Genomic DNA, 23523 nt, shown 5'->3' with positions numbered 1-23523 from the left:
ACACGGGAATCCCTGGCCCAGGTGCTGTAACTGAGCCTAGAAAGGTAGGCAGGCGGCTGGAGAAGACGATCGAGTTTAGCAGTTGGCCGCCGACCAAGTGCCAGGCGAGGCCAATGACAGCCACACGGAGGAAAATGAAGTGAGTGGGGGTGGGGGAGGCGGGCTGCTCAGAAGCCTCCTGTGCCTAAGACGTCAGTAAAACCGCTAAGAAATGGCCACAGGGGAGCTGGCAGGGAAGTCGTGACCTTGGCAGGAACTGCGTCAGGGCCAGCAAGGAGGCTGAAGAGACTGGAGCAGGTTCGAGAGTGAACAAGACACAGGAAAACCCTCTCAGCCAGCCTCGGGGACAGGCCAGCAGCAAGTCTCTTTAAATTATTTTATTCAAGAAGGTAGGGAGGACAGACAGGGGACTGAGCTGAGCCCTGAGTCCCTGAACCTCCCAGCTCAGCCCCCACAGCAGGACGAGACAAAAGTTAGGGGGTGGGAACTCCAGCCCCACCCAGACAAGGCTGGGACAGGCAGGACCCAGGAACACCCACGGCATGTCCTCCAGGCTGTCCTCCCAGAGGGCAGTGACCTGGTGCAGGGCTATTTGGGGGTGCTGCCCCCCTTCTTGGGGGTGGTGGGCTTCTTGCTCTGCCAGAGGTGTCCCTGGATGGTGAAGGCGTCCACGCTCATGGACATGGTCTTGGCGGGGATCTGGGTGAAGCGCTTGCGGTCCGAGTTGTACTTGTAGATGCCCTCGACCATGGCGGGTGTGACGGTGCGGGGGCCGTAGCCCGCCAACCTGGACAGCTCCTCCGTCTCCCCCGACAGCGTGTAGAGGGCCCGGAACTGGCAGCTGGAGTCCCGGAAGAGGATCAGGAAGTGGTTGGCCTTGCTCTTCTCAATTTCCTGGTGGGCAGGGGAGGCGGTCAGCCAGCCCAGCAGGGCCCCGGACCCACCCGCCGCACCCACATGCCGCACCCCGGCAAAGGCTCACCTCTAGAATTCGGTTCTTCTGTGGCTCGTTCACCCTGCCCGCCAGGCAGCAGTGTGACAGGGCATTGTGGATAATGAACTTGTTGGACTTGGCGCTGGGCTCCTTGTATAGCCGAGGACCTAGGGGGCAGGGTGGTCAGGGATGGCTGGGGACAGGTAGGGCCCAGCATTCGTCACCGCAAGTCCCACTCACCTGTGTACTCAGGCACTGACGCTGGGGAGGAGGCGTTGCTGCCGTTCTCCCAGTCGCGGTCACGGTTACCAGGCAGGCGGCTTGGGGACATGAGACCAGATGGGGAAGGGGCTCTGCAGGGGAGAAGGGGTGGGACGGGGATGTGGTCCGTGGTGGGCAGAGCCACCCAGTATGTGGTGGGACCAGGGAACAGACAGCCCAGAATCCCCCCTCCCGCACAGAGTGGGGGACGTACACGTGTGTTGTATGCCCTCCCAAGTCCACGCAATGCCCTCTTGCGCTCTCAGCCTCAGTCACGCTGCACAACCACTCAGGTGCAGGGAGGCACATTCTTAGGTTCTGTCGTCCATCAGGTACAGACAATCCCCCTTACACACATTCGTGTCCTTTCAGCCCTTTAGTGGCAGATACACTCATGCCACATCATACTTGTAGGCTCACACACTTGCACACACAGACTCAGGCCACTCGCCCAGGCTGAACTCACCGAGATGGCCTCTTCACCCCTAGGTTATTGGCCTCGTTGGCCACGGTTGACAGTGACAGAGTGGACTGGGAGTAGACCTTGCTGAGCCGAGAACCTGGGTGGGGGGTACAGGCGTTAGTTCAGGCCCTACCTGAAGCCCCCTTGTCTCCAGAAATGCCCAGTGGGGCCTAGCCTGGCAGACTACAAGGGAATGTGGGGTCAACCCTGCCCAAGACCCTCCCCCTGTGCAGCCCCCAGCAGAAATCTCATCCCCAAATGGACCCGAAGGGGCCTCCTCCACTCAGCCACAGACAGAACTCGGGGCCGGATCTGCCCAGCAGCCCTTAACCTTACTGTAGGCCCCACGTCCCTCGGGAAGTCTTCACCCGGCAGGCAGGACATCCCACCTGAGACCCTTAGCACCCACATACAGCACCCCCTGCCGTATATCCTTCCCCTCCCCAAGGGGTGTTGGGCACGCCACACCCCACAGAGTCCTCACCCAGCAGGCCACGGGCAGGACTTCGTGCCAGGGCCGAGTCGTCGCAGCAACCAGAGCGTGGCCGGGGGGCCCTCCGTCCACCCCGGCCTGGCCCCCCGGCCCCCCGTGGCCGTAGCACCTTATCCAGGTCATCCATCAGCTTCAGCTGGGCCCGGCGTTCATACTCGAGCCGTGTGAACTCCCCCCGCCGGGTGCCCACCTCCTCTTCAGCTGGGGCCCGGGCAGCGGGGACTGAAGTTGCCGTGGGGGCCGGGGGGCTGGGGACCACCTCCTCCTGAGCCAGTCTGCAGATGGAGAGAACGAAGCAGTCAGGTCGTGGGGTCACCGGTAGCAGGGGTCCCCGGTGGCAGGGGTCCCCAGGGACGGGCCCAGCCTTACCGCACAGCCTCCTCTCTCCGCTGCTCCTTCTCAGCCTCCTGCCACTGTTTGCGTCGCCGCGCCTCCTCCACCCGCCGTTGCTGCCGCTCCAGCAGGCTGGCCCGCTTTTGGGCCATCTCGTCCTCGGGCTTGTCTTCATCCTGGGGGCAGGCCCTGAGTCCAGCTGGCCATCCCTCCCCTGGCACAGCTACAGGCTGATCTGTCAGCCCAGCCTGCCAGCCACTCACCTGTCCTTTCGATTCTGTAATTGTTCTAAAGGCATTTAGTTGGCACCCACTTTATGCACAGCCCCATGTGCCTAGGGTACAACAAGGGCGGGGCCAACCGGGGTGCTGCTCCCACAAAGCACTTAACCCGCTGGGTTAACCTGATACCACACACTAGGGAAGACGCTAAGCCTGTTTGTCCATCTGTCTATCAGCCAGCCATCTATCCATCTGCACACCCCCATCTATCTAACCACCCACACACGCCCTGTCTGCCCACTCCCACCCATCCACCCACCAGCTCCATCTATTCTTCCACCCACTGGAATGCCACATCCACCCGACCGTGTCCACTGCCCACCCACCTCCCCACTCCCGGACCATCCGTCCAAACCCCCCGCCTGCTAAGGTGACTCACCTTATAGAAGAAGCCCAGGCCACCGCGGGGCTCTCCCTCTGAAGATGCCTCTTCCTCTAAGGAATCTTCAGCACCAGGGGGGCTCCCGTCTCCCTCATCCTCAGCCGAGGGCTCTTCCAGGCTGCCCAGTGGGATCTCGATGAGGCCCGGCCTGGCTGAGGGCTCCTCAGGAGGCGGCCCCTCGGACAAGAGGATGGAGGAGCGAGTTTGCACAGGCACCTGGCTTGGTGAGAACTTTCGCAGGTGGGGGAGGCTGTCAACATCATGGGGAGGTGTGAGCACCCTCGTCAGAGGCGCCAGCCGGAGATCCGCTGGCCGCGTGTGCTTGGGGCTGCGAGGAGTTGGGCTGGGACCGGGCCCTGGGCTACGCCGGGCAGCTGAGGCGCGCCGTACAGGGCTGGGGGATGCAGCTTTGGGGCCCATCGTGGGGCCAGGGATGACCCATGCAGCAGGAGACGGGGCAGCAGGAGGTGGGGCAGGCCCAGGGGCCTCAGGTGGGCCCAGGAGCCGCTGCTGCTGGTCTGTGAGCCTCTGCATGTCTCGTTGCAATGAGTTCAGTGCAGCACTCAGCTTGTTGACTGCCCGGTTATAATCCCCCAGTCCCTCGGGGGGCACCGGGCCCAGTTCTGGTGAGAAAGTCACTGCCTTGGGCCGTGGAGACGGCTCACCCTGGCCCTCACCCGCCGGCCGCTCCCCACCAGGAGCTGGGCCTGGCTCAGCCTCTGCTTCTGCCTCGGCTTCCCCGCCAGCCTCCCGAGGCTGCACCTGCAGGAAAGCACTCTTGCCCAGTCGTTGGCGGTGTTTGGCAAAGATGGCCTCAATCCGTCGCTTCTGAGCCTCTATGGCCCGCCGTTTCTCCTCCAGCCGGGCTCCAAGCTCAGTCATCTCTGAGCTCAGGGCCTCCGGTGCTGCTGGGGTGGCCACCGGGGACCCAGCTCCGGCCTCCACCTCGGCCTTCACCAGCTGCTTCTTGCGTTCAGCAAAGCTGGTCATCTTCACTTCAGAGTTGCTGGCAGCTGGGGACGAAGCCATCGCCTTCGGCGAGCCCTCAGACAGGGCCTGGGGTTTCAGTACCTCCCCCGCCTGGCAGGGAGAAGGTTTCGAAGGGCCTTCGGGGTGGGGCAAGTAGGCGGGTACCTTGTCAGGTGGGTAGGAGGAGGCCAGCGTGGGTTTGGAGGGCCCTTCAGGGGAGTGGAGGTAGAAGCTGCCATCAGCAGCCCCATCGGGGAGCAGCCGGGGCTCAGCACTGTGGATGATCTGCAGGGCCTCCTCGATGGTGGGCAGGTCACCAGGCTCTGCGGGTGGTTGGGTGGGGGTCCGGGCCGGCACGGGGCGTGGGGGGCCCAGGCTGTCTGAGCTGACCGAGCGGAGTAAGACGGGGTCTCCCATGACAACATCCACGTCGCTGTCCAGGCCAAAGGGGGTGCTGAACGACACAGCCTGGGAAAGGGGACGGCTGGGCGGCCAAAGGGAGGGGTTAGCCCCGGCCCCGCCCCAGTCCCGCCCCCTCCACTGTTGGGGGAGGGGAGGAACCCGTGAGATGCGCTCACCTGAGCTGTCGGTTCCAGGCCTTGCCGAGGACCTCCATGTGGGACATGGAAGGGGAGGACTTCAGCGAGCCTGGGGAGGGGTGGTCAGTGGTCACTGTGGGGTCACTGGAGACCCTGGGTGGGGTCAGCCAGGGCGTGTCACTGGGTGAGTCATTATGTGGATGGATAGCTGGGGGCCATTTGGTGTCACTAGGGAGACTTGTTGATCCACTGGGAAGGTCACTGTGGGGATCAATGTGTGTCACCATGGGCTCTTTCAGGTGTCAGAGGGACCCAATGGAGGGGTCACAAGGAGACATGAAGTCAGCTGGGGTGGTCCTTTTGGGTGGGGGTCTCCAGGGACAAGCCACCCCCTGCCCTCACCTGTGGATCCGCGGAGTGGAGACTGGGGGCCGCCGGGTGACAGAAGTGGATGGCGGAAGTTGAAGACAGGAGAACTGCCAAGAGATGCAAGTCAGCCGTGGGACCGCCTCCCTCACCTCCACTGGGGTGGAGACCAGAGCATGCCCCAGCCCTGTCCCATGGCCAGCCAGGAGGAGGAGCCTGTCATGGCCATGGACACTCACCCAGCAGGGGAACCACACCTGCTGCCACTGCTGTTCTGAGGGGTGGAGGCGTCTGTGGCCCGGGGGGAGGCAGCTGCAGCACAGAGAGGAGGGTCAGGCAGGGCGTGGCCTCCCCATCCCCACCTGGACCCGGGGCCAGGCCTCACCATGACCGTCAGGCAGGTCCTTGGCCTGCACGAAGTCGGGTTTCAGCACCTCGAAGCACATGAACATCTCAGCCAGCAGCACCACCAGGTTGACCTGGAGGCGAAAGGCAGGGTCAGCCCACGGGACCCATGGCGTTGGACGCCCGCACCCCCCACCCCCCCCCCCCCGGGCTCCGAGATGGCCTTACCTTGAGGGGCGGTGGTACATAAAGCAGGTCCTCGAGGGACAGCGGGCAGCCACGAGGAAGGCGGGAGGCGCAGAAATCCTGCACCAGCTGGAGGTTGTACAGGCTGTCCGCCACAGACATGGGGTCCTTGAGGCACACCTCTGTAGGGACAGGATGCCCGGGTCTATGGGCAGGAGGAGGGAGCCCTGGGGGAGGGAGGGCCCAGAAGCCAGCAGACACAGAGGACCTCCTACAGGCCTGGTGCCAGGCATCCTTCACGAGGTGGGCACTGTGATAGGCTGTTCCTCAGGTTCCTCAGGAACACCACCTGCTACTTCCACCTGCCTAGGCCACTCACTAGTCCCCCAAGAACTCAACAAGCTTTTCCTGATCATCCGGCACCCTTCAGGGCACCTAACATCTGGAATGTTCTTCTAGATGAACTTACTGTCTTTCTCTCTCAACGAGGACAGAAACCACCTGAGGTCTGTATTGTTCTAGCTGGATCCCTGCAGTTTAAAATGGGGTCTGGCACACAGTGCACACTCTAGAAATCTTTGCTGCAGGAATGAGTCATATGAAGTGCAGAGAGGTTTAGACACTTATGTGAGGTCACACAGCTAAATAGGGGAAGAGAGAGGTTCAAAGCCAGGTCTGCCAATTCTGGAAGCTGCACTTAACATGACTGCACCACTCTAGGGACAGACACCTGGGTCTTAGGACACCGGGCTCCGAAAGGCAGGGTCTGGTCCAGGCCCACTCACCCTCAAGTCGTAACAGCTGAGGACAATAGCAGTGGATTGTAGCAGCCAGCGCAGCCCCACTCGCCAGGTCCTGGAGGCTGGTCACGGTGGGAAAGCAGGGGGCACGTCGGGCCAGGGCACGGTCCTTGCGGTATCGGATCTGTAGGTGGGAGCCGGGTCAGGTCAGAGGTCATGCTTGGCCCCATGTCAGTGGTCATGCAAGCTGGGCAGGGACGCCTGGGGTTTCCGCCACGAGGGGGAGTGAAGCCAGGGGTCCCAGAGCCAGAGTGATGGGCCAGCCTGGAGCGGGGGAAGGGCAGCAGCAAGAGGCAGAAGAGGTGTCTGAGAGCAGCCAGGCCAGCAGCGGGGGCTGGGGGCAGGGACTCCTGAGATCCTGGGGTGGGGGATACGTTACCATGGGGGGTTTGCTCCCCGACTCCTTCAAACAGAAGGCAATTGCGTGCTGGGGGGAGAGGAGCAGCCGTCAGCGGGGCAGGAGGGGTGCTGACTTGCTGGGCCCCCAAGCACACCTCTGGGAGTGGGGAGAAGGAAGCCCTGAGCCTTGTCCTGAGCCCTGGCTGTCCAGCTCCCTGACTGCACTCTGGCTGGCTTTGGGGACCCCAGCTCCTCCCAGCCCAGAGGGACCCCACAGAGTAGCCTCCCATGTAGGGAACCCTCCTCCCACAAAAGACCCAGGCCCCTGCTTGGGGAGGGGATGCAGAGGAAGCAGGTAGGCAGAAGGAGAGGAACCCCCAACCCAGGCCCCAGGGGAGGGGGAAAGAGGCCCCGGAATGAGCAAAGGTGGGGACCTCATCCAGCCCAAAGCCTCTGCCCACATGCAGCAGTCACTTCCCCCTTGTTGTGCTTCAGGGATGGGCAACTCCCCTCCCCAACCCCCCAAAGCTGGGATCTATCCTTAAGGAAGCTGAAGCTTCAGGAAAGATCTGCCACCCTCTTCTGGGTTTGAGGGTCTTCCTCTTGGCTGAGGGGGGTGTCTTCTCCCTGCGCCCTTCCCATTGGGGTCAGGATCATGTGTCTGATTGGCTGGGGTCCTCCCTTCAGAAGCGCCAGCCGGCTCCCCACCTCGGTCAAGGGGATGAGCTAAGGGAGTTCTATCCTCTTAATGATGGGAGAAGTTCATCCAGTCAGGGTAATGGGGAGGGGTCTGCCCTCTCTGAACACTGAAGATTTCCCCGCTTCTCTAGGTTCACAAATGGGTCCTCTCTGTCCCCTAGGGTTGAGGTCCCACCTCCTTTGCTCACAGCCTGGGGGAGGGAGGAGGAGGTGCAGACAGGCAGGCGAAACAGACACACAGACAGAGTGACAAGCGGGACAGGCAGGCGGGGCAGAGAGACAGCCCCACTTACAGGAACCAGCTTCCAGTACCAGCGTGTGGGGCACTGATGCCAGAGAGGCAGAGAGGAGAGCAGCAGGAGTAGGCAGGAGGAGAGGGCAAAGAGAGAGAGAGAGCGTCACCTCCAGCCCCTCAGTGCACGGATGGCCGTGCGCGGGCACAGCCCCACCCTGCCCCCAGCCCTCTGGTCGTCCATCCTTCCATCTACATCGCCTGAGCCTCACCGAGGGCTGCGTGGGGGCCACCCCATCCGCAGAGGCTGACGGAGACGCTCTCTGGGCTGCTTCCTGCTCCGTCTTCTCTTGCAGACGCCGGATGGTCTGAGGGGCCAGGAGAGGTCAGTGGTGCGGTCACTGGGTGATCCTGGCCCCCAGCCCATCCTGGCTGGCCCCACACCACCTACCGTGTCCACCCAGAAAAGGAGCTTGTGCTCTAAGCTGGCCAGGGCCAAGGGACCGGGCAGAGTCTTCGTCCACTCAAAGGCAAAGGCAACCATGAGAGCGTCAATGACAGCTAGGTGGGCTCCCTGTGGGGACAAGGACTGAAGGGTCAGACCAACGCCGGACGGAGGGTCCCCTCTGCGTGCCAAAAATAGAGGGGGAGAACCTAGAAAACTTAGAAGTCAGAAGGGCTTGAGGGTCGGGGCCAGGGTTGGTGGGTGGGATCTCAGGAAAGGAACTAAGATGGGGGCGGTCCTGGAAGAGCCACTGCTGGTGGCCTGGGCTTTGAGGTCCGTATTAGATCTTAGGATCCCGTGGGCCAGGTAGGCAAATCCTCAAGGGCCAAAGTAGTATCTTTCGGGAGAAACCAGGTATGGCGTGCAGAGCGCGGGAAAGGGGCTGCCTGGTGGGCGGGGCTTAGCGACAGGAGGGGGCGGGGTGCCTACCATGAGGATAGGCTGGTGTCTCAGGTCGGCCTCCTGCACTGGGCGCTCGGGCAGCGCGGGCACCGTGCCCCTCCGGGCCAGCAGGGCCAGCAGCGCTGAGGGGCTGGGGGGTGTCTCGAGCTGCGGCAGCGCCTGGCGCCAGGCCCGGCAGTACAGCTCCGCTGAGAGCAGCAGCCGCGTCACCGGGGGCTTCACGTGCTCCTGCGCGTACTGGTCAGTGTAGAAGGGTTCCCACAGCTCCGAGGGTACATGCTCTGTGCGGGTGAGGGAGGGTGTGGGCAGGTCAGGGCCACCAGGCACACACACACCCTATAATCACAAGGCCCCAATTAAGGGCGGGGCGGGGGGGGGGCGGGTCAGGGGCTGGCCCGGAGGATAACACCTGGGAGAGTTGGGACCTGGGCTTAGATGAAGCTGTGGAAGAGTTTGCCAGAGGAAGGGGTAATGCTGTGCCAGGTGGAAGGGGGCACAATATCACTTAGTTGCTTGCCCTGGGGGCCCTACACCAAAGCAACCCTAGGAAGCGCAGCCAAGGAACAGCTGGTAACCCCAAAACCCAGGCACAGAGAAGGAGTAACCTGCCCAAGGCCACACAAACGGGCAATATGGGGACGGGGACGGGCATTCAAACCCAGGCCCCAAGCAGACTGCACTGTCTCGCTTGGAGGCTGGGGTGGGACGAGCTGTGGATTGGGGGGCTGCCTGGCAGGGCACCAGATGGGGAAGTAGAGAGACTACAGACACTTTGGGGAATGAGTCTGAACTTGGTAACTAAAGGAGGAGGTGAAAGAGGGAGGCTGCAGGGCCCCAGCAGGTCTGAGGGGCAGAGAGGGAAAGAGGGTGTTGCTGAGATGGGGGTACAGGAGGCTGAGTCTGAGGGGCTGGGGTTTAGCAGGTGGCGAAATCACGTCACAGAAGCAACCACCAAAACCCTGAATGAGACAACCCCGAATGAGATGAGCAGAGTAGGAAGAAGCTTGAAGAAGCTCCACGTGGATGAGGGTGGCAGGGCCTCAAGTAGGACCCAAGGGTGGGGAGGAGAAAGGTCAGAATAAGACCCCAGGAAGGTTGAGGCCAACATGGGTTCTTCGAGGGAGGCCCCAACACTCATTCCAGTCAGAGCAGCTCTTTTGTATATTGGGGTTCTGTGTGTGTGAGAGAGTGTGGGGGCAGGGTTCTATTGCTCAGAAACACTTGAGTGTGACCAGACCTTCCTCAGGTGCCCGTCTTCACAGCCACGCTCCCCAGAGACTTCCTGGCCTCATCCACAGGGACCCAGGCATCCTTGCCTTCAGTCTCTCCCTGTCCCGGCTCTTTCCCCACCCCCTAAAATCACACTTGACCTTCCCACTTAAAGCCCCACCCCTGTGGAGAGTTCTGTTGCTCTGCCTCTCTCAACTCAGCTCCTTGAAAGAAGAGTTCTCCAGGCTTCACTTCCTTCCAGCCTACCCCGGCCCCAACCTCCCTGATCCGGCTCCCGCCCTCCCAGCTCCCAGCCTCCTCAAGGCCAGCAGTGGCCAACCAACTCACAATTGTGGGCCCATATCTCGCCTGGGCTCTCTGCCCAGCACCTCCTTCTTCTAGAAGCCTTCCTCCCCCAGTGTCTCCCAGCTTCCCATCTTTTTCTCTCTCCCACTACTCAAACTAATATCCCTCCCCACATACCCCTCCATGCAGATCTCCTGACTCAGTAGCCTTGTAAATGGACCTGGCCCCACCACATCTGAGCACCTGCTGCAGCCTTGGCTGTGAATCCCACTGACCTCTGGGCATCTCCCATAATCCTTAGCCTCTTGCTCCAAACCTGCTCCTTCTCTCCGTAGCCACAGCAGTGAGAAATCACCATCCCTCTTTCACTCTCCCCCTCCAATATCCAATGTCTTCTTGTTTCAACCTCCTGGCATCTTCCAAAGCCAAACCCTCCTCCTTATCTCTCCAGCTCCTGGTCATTTCCTGCTCCCATAGGCAAAAATTAAGCAAGTTTCTTTCCTGAGGGACTTGTCAGGGCCTTCAAAATGAAAATGTGAGCTAGTGCTACTGATAGCTAATGTTTATCAAGCACTTCCTCTACACCAGCGTGTCTGCACCTCTGCACTGTTGGCATTTGGGGCTGGATAATTCTGTGTTGGGAGTGGGGTAAGCTGCCCTGTGTACTGTAAGATGGTTAGCAGAATCCTTGGATGCCAGTAGCACCTTCCTGCCAAATAGTGACAACCAGAAATGTCTCCAGACAGTGCCAAATACCTCCTGAGAGCCAAAACTGCCCCCCCACCCTGTCCCTGATTGAGGACCACCACTCTATACTATAAAATGTTTATTAAACATTTACTGTAGAGCACTGCTGTCTGATACAAATATAGTATAAGCCACATATGTGGTTTTAAATTTTCTAGTAGCCACATTTAAAAAGTAGAAACAAGAAACACTGATTTAGCAACATAGTTAACCCAATATACACTCCACCCGTGAACAACGTGGGTTTGAACTGCACAGGTCCACTTATATGTGGATGTTTTTCAATAAATACAGTAAATATATTTTCTCTCTCTTATGGTTTTCTTAATAACATCTGCTTTTCTCTTGGCTTGCTCTTATATACTTTAAGAATACAGTATATAATACATATGCAAAACTGTGTTCATCAACTATTTATGCTATCGATAAGGCTTCCAGTCAACAGTAGGTTGTTAGGAGCTAAGTTTTTGGGGGTCAAAAGTTATACGAGATTTTTGGCAGGGGGTAAAGGGGGTGGAGTCAGTGTCCCTAACCCCCATGTTGTTCAAGGGTGAACTGTATATGCAAAATATCATTGCAACATGTAATCAATATAGAAACATTATTAATGCGCTAGTTCACATTCCTGTGTTTTTTGGTACCAAATCTTTACTGTGTATTTTACATTTACAGCACATCTCGATTCAGACCAGCCACACGGGCTTTGTGGCTGTCATGTGGGACAGCAGCTCTAAGTACAGGAAGCATTTCCTTACACCACGACCCCTTTGCGTGCATTAGGTCATTTAATCCTTACAACACTTACATTCTTTTCCCCATTATGCAGATGAGAAAACCGAGGTCCAGAGAGCTAACTTGTCCAAGCTCACACAGCTAGTACATAGATGAGCCAAAATGAATCCAGTTTCCCTACGCATCGCATTGGTATTCCGGAGGTATAAGGCGGTGCATGTGGTGTTTCCCAAAGTTGCTTAAAGGAGGCACCCTTCCTAGCTTATCTCGGAGCTAGAGCTCTGCGGAGCCCACCTGCCTGCATTCCTGCCCAGCCTCCGCACACCTGCGCCTTGGGGCCACCAGAACTCCCCCTTCCCCAGACACAATTCCCTGTGGGCACCTGCATGTCTGCTCTTATTTGACGAGTCCCCGAACTCCTTCCATGGTTCCCCAGTGCCCTCAGATCCTCGCCCTCGGCCTGACAGGCGCTGCTACGTCTCATTAGTCTCCCTCATCCCCTGCCTCCCGCGGCCACCACCAGGCCACCACCAGGCCCTGCATGTTCTTCCTGGAGAACTCCCTGCCCCGTGCGTAATCTCCTCCTGGCAAACTCCTACGCATCCTTCAAGGTTCAAACCCTCCCTCCTCTGGGGAGCCTTCCCTTCTCCGCCCCTCCCTGGAAGATTTCAGGGATTTCCTCCCCCTGGGCTCGGCTGCATGCCTCGAGCACTCTAAGACCTTATCACTCTAAGCAGCAATGATCTGGTTTCATGTCCAATACCCACTCTCCTGCGTCCATCCCCAACCAATCCATCCTGAGCACCCAGCCCTGGCCTGACACCCAACAGACATCCATAAAAAGTCCCAGAGTTCATGAACCAAGCAGAGCTCTGTTCCTCACTTCTCTCTCAGGGCCAGGTGTCCCACCTTCTCAGGCTTTCTGTTTAGAGAAGGTGGGTGGGGAACAGATTGAACTTGACCCTCAGGGAGGGTGTTACACAGGGCAGGGAGCTGGGTCAGTGAGTCAGTACATCTCCTTTCCGTGAAATGGGACAGTAATTGCTACTCTGTCCCCTGGCCAGGAGACAGTGAATAATGATATTATTAATAAAAACATCACACGGATGCCAGCAGCAGTAAGAGCAAACATCCGTGTGGTGTGTACCGTGTGCCAGACCCAGTGCAAAGAATTTTGTAGTCAGGCTCTCTCCTCTGCCTCCCAGCAACCTTGTGAAGAAGATACTGGGGTCTCAATCACCCTTGCACTGCCCTGGCACACAGTGGGTGGCCCCACAGACATTTGCAAAATGAGTAAGTGAACGAATGCCTTTTTTTCACAGGAGGGGAAATGAAAGCTTAGAGAATTGGGATAATTTGTCCAGTCCAGTGGAGCTAGGACTCAAACTCAACTCTGATTTCCAAAGGTGAGCCCTTTATGGCCTCATAACCCAGGAGGTGAGGGGCTCAGGCTACCAGAGTCTCTTCCTACCAACTGCCTTTCTTTCTCAGGCAGATCCTTGGGGACAGGCAGGCCCCAGAGTGGGCTGGAGAAGAGACAGGCTCAGGCAGAACCAGGACAGGGACAGCTATCACAGAGACCCACACCCAGAACTGGTTGATCTGGGAAGGCCACTGAGGGAGCATGGGCTGTGCCCAGCTGGTGCCAAGACCAGTGGGCAGAACCAGTGGGAGGGCGGGGCGTCCCCCCCCTCAAGGCCCAGTCCTTAATTAACTCCGTGTTCCCCATGTCCAGGCCCTGGCTCCCATTTCTGGCATACGGCTCTGACTGAGCCCGCTCACGGCCTCCAGTCCTAGGAACCCAGCCATATCCTACCCTAGGGGTGGCCCTACTTCTTCACACAAGTGGGACTGGGTAACGCAGTGGGACAAGGGCTTGCACCTGGGCCCCCGGCCGCAGGCGATCTTGGACGAGCCATTTCTCTTCTGCTGGGCTCGCCTGCATCCCAGGCAAAAAGGGGCAATAAGTCACAGCTGCCAGCGCTGGCCGGAGCCATGGAGGTGAAACGGGGTTCCCCGAGCTCCCCGCGCCACCCGCAGCGCAGGCAGGGCCGACGCAGGGTGTATGTCGGGCTGGGGGCATGTCCTCGCGGGCGCGTGATGTGAGTAAAGGGGAGGAGGGCGTGCAACGCGAGGCCCGAGCTGGAGACCCCCGCCGGCCCGCAGACACCCACCCGCTCACCTGGGGCCCGGACGCCCGGGTCCCGGCGCCGAGCTGGGCCGCCGGCCCCACCCCCACCGCGCTCCGGCAGCCGGGCGGCCAAAGTCCACGGCCCGGGCCGAGCAGGAGGCCTGGAGGCCCGGGGACCCCGGCAGCCGGCGCTATTGTTCCCACGGCCCCGGCCTCTCCGGCCCGCCCCCCGCACCTGCCGCCCCCCGGCCGGTACCTGCGCCCCCGAATGCGGCCCGCAGCACCCACGCCAGGCTGGCCGCCGCCTTGGCCCGCGAGAAATCGTACTGGTCCAGTGACTTAATCTCGGGCACCAGGAAGGTCCTCCGCAGCGGCCCGGGCCCGGGGGGCGCCGCCTCCACCATGGCGCCGCCGGGGCTGCGGGCGCCCGCTCCGCGCTCGCTCAGACTGGGTTGCGCCGCGCTCGCACCCGGGCCGCCGCCGCCGCCGCCGCCGCCGCCGCCGCCGAGCCAGGTGCGGCCGCTCGCGCTCGCGACGCTGCGTCGGTCCCGCCCCGGGGCGGAGCGCAGGTGCACCCCGCCCCCGACCCGGTGCCCGCGCCTCGCCTCGGCCCTCGCCGCAGGGTGGGGCGGGGAGGCTGCAGAGCCGCGTGTATGTGTATGTGTGTGCGTGTGCGTGTGCGCGCACTGGAGAAGATGAGGGACCCCTGTTTGTGCATGTGTGTGCTGGTCCAAGCCTGTATCCTTAGATGTGTGAGCATCTCTGCCGGCTTGTCTTCCTGACCAGAAGGCAGCTGTGCCTGGGTGCACCTGTTTCTGATTGTGTATCGTGAACGTACAAAGAATGTGTGTATTGGTACCTGTGTGTGCGTTCCTGAATGTATTTGAGTGGTGAATGAGTGTATTTGAGGGTGTCTGCCGATGCGTATCTAGGTGTGAGTGTAACAGCGCGCATATGTGCGTGTGTGGGTATCCGTGTTTTTCATGTGTGTTGTGTGTACAAGGATCTGTATCGTGTGGGTGTCTGTGTCCTGAGGATACAGGAGTGCTTACTGTGTATGCATCTGGGTTTTGTCAGTGGCTTTGTGAGTGTATTTGTGAAACCTATAGGCACTTGTGTTTTGTACGAGGGTGTGATCAATGTTGATGAAGGACTATGTGAGAGAAATTGAGAGTGTTTGTGCAGGAGGGAGACTACTTGTATCTATGCGTGTGGTTGAATGGCTGTTACTGGGTATAATTGCAAATGTCTGCATGTGTATGTATTTGTGGTATTAGCAGAATTTGTTGGGGGGCTCCCATTGCATGTAGGTGGGGATGTATTTGTGTCCAAGTGCATTTGTATATGAGTATTTGAGTATGGTTTTGTGCACATGTGTATGTATGTTGGGAACAGTTTTGGATGTATTTTTGTGCATATATGTGTGTTTACACATGAGTGTATTTGGAGATGACTGCGTTTGAGTATATGGTGTCAGCCTAGTGTGACAGGGTGTGAAAACAGTGGAAGTGGGTATAACTGTATAAGAATGTCCTGAGAGTGTGAGTATGCATATTCGCGTGAGTAAATGGGTTTGTCTGTGGTATGAGTTTGATTGTGTATGTCAGTGTGGAGGGGTGTTTGTGAATATACTTGTGTGCATGAGTGCAGATAGTTGTGTACATGAGTGCAATTGTGTGAGTGTTACCTGGGAATATTTATAAATATCTGAGTGCCTCTTTGTGGATATTTGTTTAATATTTACTTTTATTTTCCTTTGTGTTTTTTGTAAAAACCTTGACTGTGTACCTCTTAGCTGTGTGTAACTATGAATGCCCGTGTTCATGTGTTAGGTCTCTGAGGGCCTGTATGTGTAGATATGTATCTATAGGTGTAGTTGTGTGTGTGTATAAGTGTGCAAGGAGTGGCTGGTTAGCTCAGTTGGTTAGAGCGTGGTTCTGATAACACCAAGATTGCCGGTTCGATCCCCACATGGGCCACTGTGAGCTGTGCCCTCCTTAAAAAAAAGAAAGTGTGCGTACGTGATCTGTTTATGAGTGTCAACATGTATCACTGTCTGAGTGTATTTGTGTGTGTGAAATTTGCATTTACGTCTGTGTGAATTTGCAAATATTTGCAAGGGTCTGGGTGAGCATCAGTGCAACAAGGTGTGTTACCTGTTTTCTGAATGTAAAATGAGTATCTGAACATATCTCTATATGTGAGTGCATTTGTGGGTGTCTGGGTGTGCCTGTTTATGAATCTATAACTGTGGTTGTGTATGTAGGTGTGTATGTGTGTGTAATTGGGTTTTGAATGGTTTTGTGGGTATTTGTGTGCATCCAGATGCATTTCTGCGTCATATATAAGTGAGACGGGGTGGGTGAATTCCATGTAAGAGATGTAAAGTGTGAGTTCTTGCACTCACAACTACGGAGGGGTTTCAACCAACACACACGGAACAATCAGTGTTTTCGTGACTATATAAAATATAGCACTATAGTAATGTATTTCCTGAGACCCCACCTACCCCCACCCCAGATGGGGGTCCCTGAGCCCACCCTTTGTAGAACTTCCTGGGTCCCTTTCACATACACAGCTGGGCTTGACACTGGGTCTCTTGGTCCAGAGAATATGACTGGGCAGGGGGTGGGTGTGCCCAAGGGAGGGGAGCTGGGGTGTGGGCCCTCCTGTCTGGATGTGCCTGTGCAGGAGTGGGTGTGGGTGCACAAAGGCGCCAGTGTGTATGTGTTTGAACACACGTGTGGATGAGTGTGATGCACGTGCCCTGGCTTTGTCCCAGTCCCCATCCCCCTGAAGGACCTGGACAAAGCCTTTCCCCACTGAGCCTCAGTTTCCCCATCTGTAGCACTGTTGGGGATTCGGGGCTATTGCCAGGGGCGGCACCCTGGCATGGACAGTGTGCTGTCATGCCCTGCCCCTCCTGTGAGCGTGGCATGTCCGGCCAGCTCACACAAGTGTTTGCTTTTCCTGGGAAGGTTCTCATGACCTCTGTGGACCAAAAGGACAAACACAAGTGAAGGCATTGCCTGCCGCTCACTAGCTGGCCTTTACTCCCGGGGGACGCACCAGTGAACACACAGGCAAAGGTTTCCAGCCTCAGGAGGAGGCCCGCATGCCCTCACCAGTCCAGGGCTCTGAGGGCCTGAGGGCATCCGCAGCAGGAGCTGGGCCAGTACCCTCCCCGCGGGTGCCTGGGGCCTCCTAGGGCCCAGCCCCCACACTGGGCCAACTGGAACGCCTGGCTGGGCCAGACTGCCCCACCCACACTGAAGCTGGAATCAGGTCCCACCTGCCCCTGGAGGCCTGTTCCTTGGGCCCAGGCAGCTGCAGACATACTGGCTCCTCTGTGTGCACAGGCGGCCCCCTCCTCACTGCCCCCTTCAGGCGCACCCCAAGTCCCTGCCTCCCGCGCCCTCCCTACCTGGGGATTCCTTCAGCTCTCATGCCTCCCAACTTTTTAGGCCCTACTGATTTGGTTGGGGGTGGGGATAACTTATACAGTTATCCCCAGGTCAAGGCTGGTCAAGGCTTCAGGACTAGATTTGGGGGAGTGTATGAACCCCCCAAAAATCATCTGCATGGGGCAGCCGGATGACTCAGTTGGTTAGAGCAGGAACTCTCAACAATAAGGTTGCTGGTTCAATTCCTGCAGGGGATGGTGGGCTGTGCCCCCTGCAACTAAAGATTGAAAACAGAGAGCTGAGCTGTGCCCTCCACAACTAGATTGAAGGACAATGACCTGGAGCTGATGGGCCCTGGAGAAACACACTGTTCCCCAATATTCCCTGGTAAAATTTATTTTAAAAAAAATCATCTGTACAATTCTGCAGTGTGTGTGTGTGTATTTTTGGAATTATATTAACAGGTAACAATTTTTGAGGGTATTATATGCCCAGTACAATCTCATTTAATCCTTACAACAGCCCTAGTATAATGAGTATTATACCCATTTTACAGATAGGAAAATTGAAGCCAAGAGCCCCAACGTCACACGGCAAGGGAATGGAAGGCGGCTTTGAGCTAAGATCACCAGGATCAAGGGTCCACCACTGAACCACCACCCTTTCCTTCCATTCTGAACATGACATCCATGACCCTCAGATGGGGTTGGGTGAAGCCTGTACTTGTGGGGATCTCAAAGCAGAGGAGGTCGGGATCCCCTCTCTGAAACTCCAGCCCACAGTGAGCCGTAGTGATGGGATTTGGGTATGACCTCTGTTTTTGCCCCCTCCGTTCCCCCCACACACAGAGTCCCATGGTGGCCCCTCTGAAGTTTGGCCAAGGAGGAAGATTATTATCAGACCCCAGGGACCTCTGAGAGACATTCCCGAAATATTTCAAAATAATTAAATAATATTGTGCATGCCAATGGCTGTCCCTGTCCTCATTTAGAAGCAATGAACAAATACACCAAAAGAGATCATTTCAGCAAGGGACAAAGTATTGAGAAATAATAAAATAAAGCAAGAGTGCTAGAGACAGCTGGAGTGGTGGCCGCTTTGTTTTGGGAGGGGAGGTTTTTTTTGGGGAGGAGGGGATGGGGCAGAGACAGGAATGATGAAAAGGAGCAGTAGAAGGAAAAGCATTCCAGGCAGAGGGAACTGCAAGAGCAAAGGTCCTGGGGCAGGCATGAGCTTGGAGGGCTCAGGAAAGGTCCCTGTAGCTGGAGTACAGTGAGGTTCATGGAAGAAGATGCTGGGAGGTTTCAGAGTGTTTCTCCAATTCTCTCCAGTGAAGGGGCAACTTTCTTTTCTTTTTCCATCTATTAAATGCAATAAGCATGAATTTCTAGGAACATAAAACTGAGCAAGACATGCACAGTGACAGAAAGTAAGGAACAACTGACCATGATGGGGGCATGTCAGGGGTCCATGGGAGCCAACTGAGAGGGCTCCCAATGGCCAAAGCTGGAGCAACTGGAGCAACAAAATTAATACAGTATTGGATTACAACCCCAAGAACAAAACACATATCCATGAGTCTAGACTGATATAAATAAACAATCAAATTATGTTAACAAATGAAGGGCAAGAGACAAACCTGATTCACAGAAGAATTCCAAATATTTGATGTAAATGCTCCACCCTCAAGGAGGGCTGGAACTGAACTGTGTTTAGTAATTCCTCCCAAAAGGTACAATTTGGAAAAGGGGGAAAAAAGAGTAACTTCTCAGTGGAGAAACCCAAAAAACATGCTAAGTCACCTGGCGAGGTGATCAAGGTCAACATCAATAGTCATAATTAGACTGATGGTATATACTCCTGATAGGACGTGATGAAATAGCCACGGTGATCTTCCTCTCCCCAAACTCATAACCCTAATCTAATCGTGAGGGAAAATCAGAAAAATTCCAACAAGGAGGTATCCTTCAGAGTACCTGACCAATACGCCTCAGAACTGTCAAAGTCATCAAAGACAAGGAAAGCTCAAGAAACTGCCCCAGCCAAGAGGAGCCTAAGCAGACATGACAACTAAATGTCATGTGGGATCCTGGATCGGTAAAAAAGACATTAGGAGGAATCTGAATAAAGCATGCAGTGGGTTTCTTAATACTAATGTATCAATATTGATTCCTTAATTGTAACAAATGTTCCATACTAGCTTAAGATGTTACAATTAGGGGAAATTGTGTGTGTGTGTGTGTTGGGGAAGGAGTATATGGTAACTATCTACTCTCTGCTCAATTTCTCTGTAAATTTAAAACTGTTCTAAACAAGTTTATTCATAAAAAAAGAATGCAAAACATGAGACCGACAGTCATCAAATTGCTGTCAAGATGCTATAGTTTCTGAACACTTATTACTTTCTTCACGCTCTCATCTGGATGGGTTATCAGTGGGTCGGGCCCAGCACGCGTCTGTGGTTCTAATGGGTTCTCACCCTCAGCTCTACTGATGTTAGGGAACAGATCACTCTTTGTTTTGGGGGCGCCCTGTGCGTTATAGGGTGTTGAGCGGCAGCCCTGACTTCCAGCCACTAGACACCAGTAGCACCCCTTCAATTGTGACAACCACAAATATCTCCAGACCTCGCCACCCATCTCCTGGCAGACTGAATCACTCTCCAGCTGAAAACCACGCAGGCATGCACGTGACAAAGTAAAACCTGAAAACTTGGCCCAGAAGGAAACGTACACATCTATGAGCTTCAGGCCTGTCCTGAGGGGCCTGGGATTTCCAAGACAATCCTGCTGGTGCCAGGTGGACCGTGGAAGTTTTGCTCAGGAGGCTAAGCCTGGGGCCTGGCTTTGGGGATAGAGAGGAAGCAAGCATGCAGATTGCGTTTGGGGGAGAGAACTGACAGGACTTGCTGATTGATGGGGGCGGGAGGCCCTTGAGGACAAGAAGGGAGGAGGTTTGGGAAGATGCCCAGATCTCAACCTTTCGCAACTGGGTAGGTGGTGGTGTCATGTGCTGAGATGGGGACATGAGATGAGGGGCCAGGTAGGGTGCGGGAGGGGAGGATGATGAGTTTCGTCTCGGACAGGTTGAGTTTCACGTCCCGGAGGGCCCTGGAGAGCAGAAGTTCATAATCTCTCACACATCACACTGAGTGTCGCCCCGTGTGCCTCTGTGAACGTACAATGTCCTCAAAGGGGCAACTTGGCCCTTTCCTCTCTCATACACACAAACACAATTGGACTTGGAAGCCAGCAAGATGTCCTTCATTAAGTGAATGGAAACATAAACTGTGGGACGCCCAGGCAATGGAATATAATTGAGTGCAAAAACAAAACAAAACAAAACAAAAAAAAGCAGCACTATCAAGCCATGAAAAGACATGCAGGAAACTTCAATGGGTATATCACTGAGGGAAAGAAGTCAGTTGGAAAGGCTATCTACTGTATGATTCCAACTCTATGCCAGTCTGGAAAAGGCAAAACTATGGAGACAGTGAAAGGAGCAGTGGCTGCCCGGGGCCGGGAGTGGGGTGGAGGCGGGAGGAATAGCTGGGGCACAGAGGACTTTTAGGGCCATGAAAATACCCTGCGTGATACCGTAATGATTAATACCTATCAAGACACATTTGTCCAAACCCACAGAACGTACAACACCAGGATGAACCGTAATGTAAACTCTGGACGCTGGGTGACAGTGACACATCAGTGCAGGGTCCTCAGTTGTAACTAATGTCCCATCCGGTGCAGGACGTTGATAAAGGGGGAGGCTGTGCCTGTATGTGGGAAAAAGGGATATGGGAAACCCCTGTATTTTTCTGCTCATTTTTGCTGTGAACCTAAACCTGCTCTAAAACAATAGTCTATTATAAACACCCACACAACGTATGTGTGTACTTCCTGTTGGTGTAGGTCAGGGCGAGATTATCTCAGCTGTGCTTCTGTCCTTTGCATGTCCTTGATGGGAAGAAATTTTCTGTCCACTTCATCCTTTCTTCCTCCTCCTCCCTCTGGTAGGAGGAGGTCTTTGGGAAGACAGAAGTGAAGCAGTGACTTCGCAAGTGGAAAACACAGCAGAAAAAACCCAGACCAAGGTGATTGTAGGGGAAGGAGGGTGGAAGAAGAAGTGCAGAGAGAAGGGGGCTCTGGCCACTCTTCGGGTGTTGGTGAAGCCGCTGGGGACCCAACTGAGATGAAGGTTCCTGTATCATCCTCTGAACTTGTTTCTGTCCTTGCTGGCCCTTGCCAACCTTGAGAGCTCAGTGAAGGAATCCATGGGGGAAAGCAAATCACTTACAAATATTGGGGTCTCATGATGTCCCAGCTGGCGATGACCGCGTGGCTCTGGAGTCCCTGGTCTGTGAAGCTCTGGACCTCAAACCTCATGATCAGGCCTGGGGATCGCTTGTGGGAGTCAGAAAAATGGAAGCCCCGTGGAAAACGGCCCACGAGCCGAGAACAGAGCCCTGGAGAGGAAAAACAAGGAGGAGGAGGGCTTCTGGAAGGCAGGAGGGTCCGTAAGATAAGGAGCAAGCACTCAGACTTGATACAGGGACATAGTGTTCAATAGTGACGTCGGGGGAAGCAGTTTCAAGAGTGTTTGCGGAGGCACAAGGAAGGGAGTCAGATTAAAAAGTTAGTGAGGGGCTGGCCCAGTGGCTCAGGGCTCAGGTGTTTGGAGCGCCATGCTCAGCGCCGGTTCGATTCCCACATGGGCCAGTGAGCTGCACCCTCTACAGCTAAGATGGTGAACAACAGCTCCCCTGGAGCTGGGCTGCCATGATTGGCCGGCAGCCATCGTGAGCGGTCAGCAGCAGGCGAGAGCTGCTGTGAGCGGCCAACCGACTGCTGGAGGGGGTGATGTAAGTGAGATGAAAGGGAATAGACGTGTTGCCTAAAATCTCCCCTCTGAAACTTCCGTGCCTCTCTAGCCACCCTCCATGGCTTTCTTCTGCTTCTCTCCAAAGCTGTTCTCTCCCTCCCCCATCCTACCCTTCCACCTACTGGGGTCTTCCCTTTGTGTGCCTTTTCTACTTCCTATCTTTCCTCAAACCTCAATCCCTGCTGGAGAATTGCAGAATATTAGAGATGAAGGGAACTGTAAACACCGGCTAGTCCAAACCGTCACCCAAAGCTCAAACGAGCCCCCTCGTCCAGCCCATCCTTGATTCTTTCCACAAGAGAGCTCATTACGGAGAGAAGCAGCCCTTCCTAGCTCTGCTGGCCACAGTTATTCCTTTAGCAGAATCGCCCACATAGTAGGTGCTCAATTCATGTTTGTGGAATCTGTTTCACTGCCTCCCCACCCCATTTATCAACTTTTCTATTAAATTATGTATGAGTATGCTAGACATAAAGATAATTGTCAGGGTGTAGCAATGTAGGCTTTCATTTAGAATGCATTAATTAATAGAGCATGTACTAAGCCGAGGAGCTGGGGATACAACCTGAACAAAGACAGACAGTCCCCATCCTCATGGAGCTTCTGTTCTAGTGGGAACACAAATATTGAACCGCTGAAGACACAATTATTTAATTACAGTTGTGGTCAGTGCACTAGGAGGAAGAAGTGTCGGGTAAAGTGCAGGCAGGGAAACCATACAACAAGGTGGTGTTGATGTATGTTCAATACTCTTGTTACACCTACATAAATAAAACCGGTCCCACAAAATCACTAAGCAGCTAATGTGAACGATTCTGTTCCTTAGGGGCAGAAACTTACCACTAAGAGGGACTGTGTGTGGTAAATTGTTGAAGTAATGGCTTCCAATTTGTTCCCATCTGCCTGTCTCCACCCATTCAGGGGTCACCTCCCACACTGATTCAGAGCTTAGGCATGTGACTTGTTTGTGTCAACAGGGTAAGAGGAAACGTGACAGAAACAGAGGCTTGAAAAGCATTTACACACTGGAATAAAAGAGGTGAGATCACTATAGGCCGTTCAGACGTTAAAAGGATAATGAGGAAATTTTACGAATATGTACATTGATAAATTTGACAATTTACATGGCATACACAAATTCCTTGAAATGAAAACTGCCAAATTTTACTTAAGAAGAAATAGATAACCCAAAGAGTTCTATGTCTATTTTAAAACGGAATTTGTGATTAAAAATCTCCCCATAAAGAAATTCCATGCCCAGATGACTTCACTGGTGAATCCTAAAAAATGGAGGAATGAAATAATACGAATTCTACACAAATGCTTTCACAAAAATAGGAGAAGAGGGCATACTTCCCAATTCATTCTATGAGGGTAGCATTATCCTGATACCATAACCAGAGAAGGACATTACACACAAATAAAACCACAAACCCATATCTTTCATGAATACAGATACAAAAATCCTTAACAAAATATTAGCACATAGAGTCCAACAATATGTAAAAAGAAAAACACATCATGATCAGGTAGGTTTTATCCCAGGAATGCAAGGTTGGTTCGGCATTTGAAAATCAATCAATCTAA

General features: G+C 55.2%; 1 protein-coding gene across 10 annotated transcripts; it reads right to left on the bottom strand.

The window, feature by feature from the left end:
* Positions 1–235: 235 nt before the first annotated feature.
* On the bottom strand, positions 236–14139 carry CAMSAP3 (calmodulin regulated spectrin associated protein family member 3). 10 transcript variants are annotated; one of them, XM_033134839.1, is made up of 20 exons: positions 13911–14139; positions 8557–8810; positions 8074–8196; positions 7895–7990; positions 7684–7716; positions 6732–6779; positions 6338–6476; positions 5595–5734; positions 5407–5500; positions 5261–5333; positions 5058–5131; positions 4695–4764; positions 3145–4600; positions 2521–2660; positions 2255–2426; positions 2143–2206; positions 1662–1755; positions 1175–1287; positions 983–1101; positions 236–894 (listed from the first exon to the last, which is right to left on the bottom strand). In XM_033134839.1, exons 1-20 carry the CDS (start codon positions 14056–14058, stop codon positions 589–591), a joined length of 3756 nt encoding a protein of 1251 aa, XP_032990730.1. In that variant the 5' UTR covers positions 14059–14139; the 3' UTR covers positions 236–588. The 10 variants fall into 10 exon arrangements, with proteins under 10 accessions (XP_032990730.1, XP_032990732.1, XP_032990725.1 ...); XM_033134841.1 differs by having other exon boundaries at positions 2143–2426; positions 3145–4549; XM_033134834.1 differs by having other exon boundaries at positions 238–894; positions 2143–2426.
* Between the last annotated feature and the right edge of the window lie 9384 nt (positions 14140–23523).

Source organism: Rhinolophus ferrumequinum, chromosome 18, assembly GCF_004115265.2.
Source record: "Rhinolophus ferrumequinum isolate MPI-CBG mRhiFer1 chromosome 18, mRhiFer1_v1.p, whole genome shotgun sequence".
NCBI lineage: Eukaryota > Metazoa > Chordata > Mammalia > Chiroptera > Rhinolophidae > Rhinolophus > Rhinolophus ferrumequinum.
Note: the sequence above shows the minus strand (reverse complement) of the source record. Positions and strands in the feature narration are given on the sequence as shown.